Source organism: Colobus angolensis, unplaced genomic scaffold (genome assembly GCF_000951035.1).
Source record: "Colobus angolensis palliatus isolate OR3802 unplaced genomic scaffold, Cang.pa_1.0 Scaffold68, whole genome shotgun sequence".
NCBI classification, from domain to species: Eukaryota; Metazoa; Chordata; class Mammalia; order Primates; family Cercopithecidae; genus Colobus; species Colobus angolensis.
The window spans coordinates 1248441-1259160 of NW_012120487.1; the positions used below are offsets into that span (position 1 = coordinate 1248441).

Below are 10720 nucleotides of genomic sequence, written 5' to 3' on the forward strand. Positions count from 1 at the left end.
ATGGAATACTATGCAGCCATAAAAAAGGATGAGTTCATGTCCTTTGTAGGGACATGGATGCAACTGGAAACCATCATTCTCAGGAAACTATCACAAGGACAGAAAACCAAACATCGCATGTTCTCACTGATAGGTGGGAATTGAACAATGGGAACACTTGGAGACAGGAAGGGGAAGATCACCCACCGGGGCCTGTTGCGGGGTGGGGCGAGGGGGGAGGGATAGCATTAGGAGATATATCTAATGTAAATGACGAGTTAATGGGTGCAGCACACCAACATCGTACATGTATACATATGTTATACATATGTACATGTATAACAAACCTGCACGTTGTGCACATGTACCCTAGAACATAAAGTATAATTAAAAAAAAAAACAACGAAGTGGTGTTTCTGAACAGCAAGTAGTTTGCTTACATATGTAAATTTTTTTTCTCGTGGTAAACGCATTAGAAAGCTGCTTAAACAACATTTATTAGCGGTGCTAAGATTCCTGAGAGGAGGTACCCTCAGAGAGGTGAGCTCATGGTTTGCATTTGAGTTTTTTTGTTTTGTTTCGTTTTGTTTTTTTTTTCCTGGAGGCATTTGTGGATTCTGAGTACAGAACAAAATGTCAAGTATCCATGCTTCTTTTAACCACAGGTCCACTGCTGCAGGCCAGAGAATCCAGCAGGTTTTTGGCAGTCTCACTATGCTAGAAGGACAAAATTAACGACTCTAGAGACTAAAATTCATTGAGACACAATGGGTGCAAAACTGAGCTGAACGTTCCTTCAAGACAGTTGCAGAATGTCTGAGACTATGCAGTGAGGGGATAAAAAGCTAAGCAGAAAGCCTCTGAAAGGCAGAAGGGAGTTTTATCTGTCTTGCTGGAGAAGAAAGAATTACATACAGTAACTTTGAGAGGGAAGGGACCTAGAATCACACCAAATCAGTTAAAGGTACAAAGGACTGAAATTAAGAACTCAATAACTTTGTAACTGTTTTACTTTGGAATATTTATCTTTACAGAAAAGTTGCAAAGACAGTATAGAGGGTTCCTACACACAGAAACTTCACCCTTCACTGAGGTTTTCTTAATGTAACATATAACCATGGTACATCTGACAAAACTAAGAGAATAACATTGGCACTGTACTATTCTATAAAGTGACAACTTAATTTGGATTTCACCAGTCTTTCCAATAATGTACTTGTTCTGTTCCAGGATCCAACAGAGAATATCCTATTACATTTAGTCATCATTTTTCCTTAGTCTCCTCCATCCTATCTGTGACAAGTGTCATAGTCCTTCCTTGTTACATGTGACTGATAATGTAGAAGGGTACTGATCAGGTATTTTGAAGAAAGTCCTTCAATTTGATTTTGTCTGAAGTTTTCTCACATTTAGACTACAGTTATGGCTTTGGCAGAACAATATCACAGAGAAACACCCCTCACATCACATGATATCAAAGGATATATGATATCAACCTGAGTAATCACTGATGATGTTAACTTTATCACTTCTTTAAGGTGGTGTCTTCCACATTTTAAAACCATCTTTGCAAAATTTTAACAGTGAGAGAAAGCTAATATTACTCACTCCATTTTGCTTCTAACCTCACAAGCTGACTGCCTTTGTTCATCCCTACAGATAGGGCAAGCTCATCATGGGAGCAACTAAATTCAGTTGAAGGTTTAAATTTAAAGTAAGGATGATAATAGTCTCTTCCTGAAACTAACCCCATCCTTGTTAGGGGTCTGAAACTGCCCTTTGTAAAGCAAAGGCCAAAAGGTTATAATTATGGTGGGGGGGGGTTCTTAACTTTGCTAAAAAAATAAGCACGGTTAAACAATAACCTGTAATTGCTTGCTTAGCTTGCTTTTCTGTAGTGCTTACTGTCCCAGAGTCATGTAACTGGAGGTTTTAAAATTTATAACTTTTCCAACTGCTCCTGTACATAACATCACTACTGTGAAACCTAAAGAACTTTGAAGTATTTTTCAGATTAGCATTTTGGCAGATCAAGAGATGCCACCTGGACTTGTGATCCACACCAAGGAACTGACTCAATTCATCCTGCAACTCCTCCCTGGAACCAACTCAGCTGCAGGAAGATAGTCTCAACACTCTTGTGACCTCATCCCTAGCTAATCAATTGCCTCAGTTCTCCAGCTCCCCAACCACCATAGCAATCTTAAAAACCTGAGCCTCTGAATTCTCAGAGAGGCAGATGTGGGAAATATCTCCCATCTCCTCACTTGACTGGCCCTGTTATTATCAAATACTTTCTCTACTGTAACTCCTGCTTTTCTCAGTGTACTAGCTTTTGTGGGCAGTGGACAACAAGAACCTATTGGGTCATTACAATTTTTCCACCTAAGTTACTATTTGTTCTTTCCATGTACTACTTATTAGAAGCAAGTCACTAAGTCCAGTGTCACTCCAGTACTCACTCAAGGGGAATGAAAGTAAGCTCTACTTCCTGTAGGGGCTACATTATTCATAATCATTTATTTAGAATTCTGTAATGGAGATTTATCCATTCCCCCTATCAGTTATTCATTGTTTCACTTACATCAGTATGGACTCTTGGATATTTATTTTATTCTTTGAATTATAATCCAATTCTACTGCTTTATATAATATTATTCCAATACTGACCACTAGAGGCCCATTTAGATTGGCTTCTGTGTCCTGTTGACATGCCCCCTCTCCCTCTCCATCACCTTTTTAAAGCAATTCTTCACTTTCTGCACTACAAGATGCTCCATGTTAATCCTGTATTTTCCCTACCCCAGCCCCAGAATTAGACATTGTTACAAGAGTGCTAGCAACTTTTATTGGAAAAAGGTTTTTCAGAAACCAAGATCTGGGATCTGGCTGTGCTCATTGCTATTGACACTGCTTCTGCCCTTCTGAAGGGCAGAGCTAGGAAATATGTATGTATACTAACTCAGGTATACTTTCATATCTATTTATTTCTGAATCAATCTATTTGTATATATTTTTAAATAAACATGAATTAAAACTTATCTCAAACTCTAACCCAACATCACAGAGTTCATTTTAGCCTTCATCCTCCTGGCTTCTTTGTAAATTATTTTTCTGACAATGAGAAATCTACTGTCTTTATCTACAGTTTATTTACTTATTGGTTCAACTCTAACACAAGTGTAAAATATTTTCAGAATTGCTAATCCCATATGAAACACATTTATCTACTAGAGCAGGGGTTATCAAATTACTGGCACTGACTATTTAGTATGATATAAGAGCTAAGGATTGTATTTACATTTGTAAATGACTATAAAAATAGAATATTTTATGAAAATTCATGTGACAATTACATGGAGTTCACATTTTAGTGCACAATGATAGTTTTTTGGTACATGAAAATGCTCATTTGCTTACATACTGCATACGATTGCTTTCTTGCTACAACCATACAGCTGAGTAGTTGTCACAGGGATCCTACGACCCATAAAGTAAAAAGTATTTAACATCTTACTGTCTACAGAAAAAGTTTGCTGACCCCTGACCTAGAATATAGGGACTATGTTGTGCTTTTTGTCTTAGCCTTACCATATATGCATTTAAAACATCATATTCCAAAGTTATTTAGGTCACTTAATTTAAGCATGTCTTACATTTTAATATTGTTATATTCATTAATTATGATAATCATTACATCCTTGGATGACACAACATCATGCTTTTTTCTTTTAATTTTCATATAGTAAAGTTAACTCTGATGTATTTATCTATGAGTTTTGACAAATGCTTAAAGTTATGTATTGATCACTCCCATACCAATCGGAACAGTTCCTTAAACCTGAAGATTTCCCTGTCAGGCTGGTCTCTCTTGTAGCCAACATCTTCTGTGTCCCTCCTTACAAATTTTGTTACTTCAATAATGTCATATAAATAAAATCATACATGTAGCTTTGGAGATCTGGCTTCTTTCACTCAACAAGCCATATTTAAGATTCATCATGTTCTGTGAATTAACAGATCATTCTTCTTTATTGTTGAGTAGTATTCCATTGAAGACAGACATACCATAGGTTTGTTCACCATCACCAATAAAGGCCATCTTTGTTGCCTCCAGTTTTTGGCAACCATAAAGTTTCTATAAATATTTGTGTACAGATTTTCGGGTGAATATAAATTTTCAATGCATTTGGATAAAGACCTAGAAGTAGGATTGCCGGGTCATATGATAAGTATATGTTTCATTTTATTTAAAACTGTCTTATATCGTGGCTATACCATTGGCATTCCCACCAGCATTAAATGGAAATTCCTGTTGCTCCATATCCTTGTCAGCATAATTTTTTTGTTGTTTTTATTTAATGATTCTAATAGGTGTATAGTAGTATCTCATTACGGTTTTAATTTGCATTTCCATTACGAATTCAACATGTTTTAATGTGTTCTTTTGGTGAAATGCCTGTTCAGATCTTTTGCCCGTTATTTAATTTGGTTATTTATTTTCTTTTTGTTAAGTTTGGATTGTTGTTTTGTGCTTTTCTTTTTTTCCTAACTCTGGATACAAGTCCTAACTCATATATGTGATTTTAAAGTATTTTCATCCAACTTGTGGCCTTTTTTTTCTCTTAATAGTGACTTTCACAGAGCAAATTAAATCTAATTTGTCAATTTTTTTAACTTTATGGATGTTGTGCTTGCTATCTATATAAAAACTCATCGCCAAACTTAAATTACACAGACTTTCTATTACGTTTTCCTCTAGAAGTTTTAGTTTTACATTCAAGGTCTATGATTTATTTTGAATTACATGCCAACGGGGCTTTTAAAAAAAAATCCAGAACCATTTGTTCAAAAGATAACAAAAACTAAGTCAACATTTAATTGGCTTTACACTTTTGTCAAAATCAGTTGACAGTATTTACGTGGGTCTGTTTCTGGAATCTCTATTCTATTCCTTCGATATATGTGCCCATAATTTACTCAATATAACACAATCCTCATTACTGTGCTTTACTCTAAAAATCTTAAAATTAGGCAGTGAGTCCTCCAGCTTCATTCATTTTGAGACTGTTTTGATTTTTTAAGTTTCTCTGCCTTTCATACAAGTTGTTGAATAAGCTTGTCAATATCTACTAAAAACATGTGCCGGAATTTTGATTAAGATTGCATAAAATCTAGATATCAAATTGAGATTCAAATATTGAATCCTCCCATCCATGAACATGTTATGTCAACTCTACTTATTTCTGTCTTCCTTGATTTCTTTCAATAGTGTTTTCCAGTTCTCAGCATACAGATCCTACACATATTGTTAGAATTTCAGCTAAGCACTTAAATTACTGCTGCTATTATAAATGGCATAGATCTTCTAACTTAAAATTTCAATTGCTCATTGCTGGTATATAGAAAAAAACTGATGTTCCTTCTTTCTGTGACCATGCTCAATTCACTATTTCTATGAGCTATTCTGTAGATCCTTTAGAGTTTGTTTATTTATTTACTATAAATAACCATATCTTCTGCAAATACAGTTATGTTTCTTCCTTTCTAATCTTTATGACTTTTATTTTACTTGCCTTATTACATTGCCTAAGATTTTCAGTATGACGCTAAAGAAAACAATGTTTTCTTTCTGAACTTTGAGAAAAAGCAATCAGTCTTTTACCAGTGAGTATAATGTTAGCTACAGGTTTCCAAATATACGTTTCCAAAATAGGTTTCCAACTTCCTTCTCAAAGGAAGTTCACTTCTACCCCCACTTTACTAAGAGTTTTTATTATGAAAGGTGTTTAATTTTATTGAATGCTTTTTCTGTGTCTGCTGAAACTACATATAAGAAATATGCTTTTTCTTAATCAGTTAATAGGATAAATTTATACTGCATTTCTGCAATAAGTCCATTTAATTGTGATGCATTTTCATTTTTATATACAGATGGATTTAATTTGCTACTATGTTTTTGGGAATTTTTGTATATATATTCATGAGGGCCATTGTCTGCATTTTTCTTTTCTTGCAATGTTGCTGTCTGGTTATAGCATTACAGTAAATACTGACTTCATAAAATGACCTGAGGAGTTTTCCTTCTTCTATTTTCAGGGATGTGCAAGACTGGTATTGTGTTCTCCTCAAATTTTGTTTGGATTAACCAGAAAAACCATCTAGGCCTCTCTCCTTGAAAAAGTTCTTAACTACGAATTCAATTTATTTCATAGATATATAACCACTAATATTTCATTTTCAGTTAATTATTGTATTAGTCCATTTTCATGTTGCCGATAAAGACATACCCAAGAATGGGCAATTTACAAAAGAAAGAGGTATAATTGGACTTACAGCTCCACATGGCTGGGGAAGTCTCACAATCATGGTTAAAGGCAATAGGGAGCAAGTCACATTACATGGATGGCAGCAGGCAAAGAGAGAGTTTGTGCAGAGGAACTCCTCTTTTAAAAACCATCAGACCTCATAAGACTTATCCACTATCACGAGAACAGCTACAGGAAAGACTTGTCCCCATGATTTAATTACCTCCCACAGGGTCCTTCCCACAACACAAGGGAATTCAAGATGAGATTTAGGTGGGCACACAGCCAAACCATATCAGTTATAGTAATTTGCATTTCTCCAGGATTTGCCCCATTTCATCGATCAAAGTTTCAACATCAAAACCTCATGAAAAGCTTTCATCAAAACTTCAAAATCAGAATTTCATCAAACTTTTAACATCAATGCAAATATGGAAGAATACAGAATTAGCAAAGAACAGTTTAAAAGTAAATATCCAAACTGGAGAGAAAAAATAATGAAAAATGCGAATATAGGCATAAGATACATATGAGACACATTTTAAAGATTTTTATGTAAGTGTAATTTGAAGTTCTAGAAAAATAGCAAAGAGATATTGGGATGGAAGCAATGTTTAAAGAAAGAATGGCTAAGGGTTTTCCAAAACAGATGAAAGACATGAGTTCTGCATACTGAATGGATATTAATTCAGTAAAACCACATTTAGATAGATCATAGGAAAACTACTAAACACAATGCAAATAGCACATCTTACATGCAACAGAAGGGGGAAAGTCATATTATTGCAAACAAATAATAGCTGACTTTTCAACAGATAAAGAAGCAGCCAGAAGACAATGGATTAGCTTCTTTTAAATGCCAAAAAAAAAAAAAAAAAAAAGACTATTAACCTAGAATTCTACATCCAGAAAAACTATTGTGCATAAATAGAACCAAGATGTTTTCAAGAAAAATCAGAATTCTTATCCAGGAGTCTGACATAAAAAGAAGTATTAAAGAGAGTTCTTCATGTTAGAAGGAAAACAATTCTAGAACCCAAATGGAAACAGTGAATTGCAAGAAAGAATGAATAATAATATGTGATTAAAATAAATGTTACTAGATGAACAAAAATAATTTCTTGTGTTTTATACATGTAGAATTAAAATGCGTGATAACAGATAAGCAAAAAAGAAAGCAGATTAAAAACAGTTAAATGTTTTCATGTTCCCATATTATTAGAAAAGTCGCAAAAAATAATTTGTCATGTATGTATGTTGAAATAAGGCAAACAATAACAAAATAGTTTAAAAAGAAGCATGAGTTAATACAAAGGAAAATAAATTGTTTAAAATTTTGATTAATCCAAACAAAAGACAAAACAACCTACATAAAAATACTCGATTTTCATTCTTGAAAAAAAAATTCACATGGTACTTACAAGATATATCCTTTACATATAATGACATAAACCAAAGACTTGAAAATTATATACCATGCATATACTAGACAAAAAAGCTGCTATACTAATATCAGATAAAATATACTGTGAAACAAGGAATATTACTAGAGATAAAGAGGGACATTTCATAATTAAAGTTCCATAATCCATCCAATGACATAGCTTCAAAATATATAAAACAAAATTAACAGAACCAGAAAGTAAACCAGACAAATCTATAATAACGAGACTTGAACCTTTCTTGAAATGTGACTCCTAGCTACCACTATGTGGAAAAAGATAATTCTAAAAAATAAATTTAAATGTTAAAGAAAAAAGGCCTTCAGAAGACATACGAGAAAGTCTTAAAGTAGACAAAAACTATAAAGATGCTAATCAAAAAGGAAAAATGATAAACTGTATTCATTAGAATTAACAACTACTTTTAATCAAAAGATACTATTAAGAGTGAAAAGATAAGGCACAGAGTGGGAAAAGAAAATTGAAAAACATGTATCTAAGAACTCATATGAAGCATCTACATGGAAATCTTACCTAAAAATGAAAGACAGACAATCCAGTAGAAAAATGAACAAATGACGTGAACACAAAAGAGGATATCCAAATGGCCAATAAGAATATTCACTTGTCACGGGACACAGAAAATTAAAACCATTATATGATAAATTACTTTTCACTTATCAAAATGCCAAATGAAAACACATAGAAGCACAGACACACACACAAACACACACAATCAATCAATCAATCAAAGGAGTAGGGAGGATATGAAACAAGTAAAACTCTCCCACATTGGTAGTGGGAGTGTAACTGTTAAAACCATGTGCAACATTCTTTGATAGTGTCTACTAAAGCTGAGTGTACACATTCCCTCTGATTAATTCCACTGGTAGATACATACCCAAATAAAATGTATGCAATGTCACCCAAGGACATGTGCATACTGCTTACAGCAGCTCTGTAACAGCTCACACCCCAAACAAACTAAACGCCCAACAATGGAAGAATGAATAAATGGTAGCATTTTCATACAATAAAATGTATTGTATGATTACATTTTATTTATGGCAACAAGAATGAACTACTGCTACACTGCCACGTAAAACAAGATGTCTAAATTTCAAAAATGCTTGAATTGAAAAACCAAAGAGAAACAAGAATAAAAAAGTAGACACGGCAGGATGTCATTTATATAAAGTTTAAAACATGCAATATTATATCTTGCTACTAGAAGATAAATAACTTTGTTAGAAGTTTGATAATGTTTACACTTGGAATGGCAGTAGCTGGCAGGAACAAGAGGGGCTTCTGCAGAACTGCTTTATTTCTTGATCTGGTAGGTAGTTTACATAAGACTGTTAATTTTATAATTTATCAAGCTGTTACTTACTATTTTTACATTTTCTATGTGTTCTTTTCCATACTTTGAAAAGAAGTTTAATTTTAAAAACAGCATGTATATAGAAATTTAAAACTGTAAAAACTGATCCCAAGGTCATATAAACCCCTTATATCCCCCAAGACTAATCTTGGTGTCCAACACACATTGATGATAAATGATTGCTGTTTAAACTAATGAATGAAACAAGAGATCAAACACACAAAAAAGTACTGTCATTATTTCCCAGCTGTCATTTATATGAATGCTTATCTACTTTTTCTCAGAAAATATCCTCATATAGATTTTTTTCTAATATTAAACCTGACAAACCTGACCTGTTCTTTTCCTCTTTTATTCAGCTAACATACAAATTAACTGAGAAGTTTCTTCAAAACACATACCTCTCACTACCCTCTCATGCCACCATTTAGAATTAAATATATCTGCAGCAGATGAAATTGCTTTATACTGAACCATGAAACAAGAGTTCTCATATTTTGAAGGCTGTGAAATAATTATCATCAAGTCACTATGTACTGAAACTTTATAAGATAATTATCACTAACACTGTTCATAGTTCAGATGGTCTATTTCAAACATTTTGCATAATGACTTAGGTCAAGCAGGAATTTAGATATGTTGCCTTGGGCAAAACCACTGATTTCCATCAAATGGAGCTTGCTTTCTTTTTTTCTTTCGGGTGACTAAATTTTATAAGCTTTAGGCATCTTTGGTGGTTTTCTTGACCTATTATAAATAGCCTTTGAAAGAAAATTTTAGAAACTAACATATAAATGTCTTTGATGAGCCTGATGTGATTTCAAGACATTTTTTACCCGGTCATGGATCTCATCGCAGTTTGAAGGTGAACACCAGTCAGAATGAAACCTGTAGGCATAAAATAAGTTTTATTTTTATTACTAAAATCAGGTATTGAGTCTATGCTATACTATCAAGTTTTCACCATATGTTCACCAAATAGTCTGAATAAAGGTTGGCATACATTTGGGAGAACATACCTACATATCTGACCATTTTAATGATTTCCACACATAATTATCTGGAGCTTTAATTAAAGATACAGATTTTCATATTAAAACAGTAATTCTATGTACAATGCCTTTACATATCCTTCCTATTCTCTAGTAATCATACCCTCAAGCTATGTGAAAAAATTCCTTCCTGCTGAGAAAAAAATACCTAATTTTATGAAATGAAACAAAATGTATATAATAGATAAAAATATTTACAATTTAATCATGCTCATTTTTTCAGAATGCAGGGCAACATAGAAGTTAAATGGTTTCTTTTCAACACAGATGATATCATCTCTCTAGTCTCAGCTATGAATAAATGCATCTAAAAAACTGAAAAATATGACTTTATTATTACAGTCTGGGGGTTGAAATTAAAGATGTGAAAGAAGAAACAAAGCATCCCTTTCTCTTTCCTATGCCCTTCTCAAATTCACAACTGACACTAGTATAGATAAATGACTTTATTTCGTATAATAATGAAATAGGTAAAATGTTGCTATGTTGCTTAAATCTTTGCCTTTTTTTCTTCCCAGTTTGTCCTTTTTTTTTTTTTTTTTCCTAAGACGGAGTCTC

At 33.3% G+C, this 10720-nt stretch overlaps 1 protein-coding gene across 3 annotated transcripts in view; it reads right to left on the minus strand.

The window, feature by feature from the left end:
* SPATA6 (spermatogenesis associated 6) overlaps positions 1-10720 on the minus strand; it is a 162555-nt gene that overhangs the window by 32322 nt on the left and 119513 nt on the right. For 2 of the 3 annotated variants that reach the window (XM_011926232.1, XM_011926231.1), the window contains one exon: positions 9899-9998. In XM_011926232.1, the coding sequence (XP_011781622.1) occupies positions 9899-9998 (100 nt within the window). The remainder of the gene's footprint in view (positions 1-9898; positions 9999-10720) is intronic. The other variant, XM_011926233.1, reaches the window with a different exon arrangement.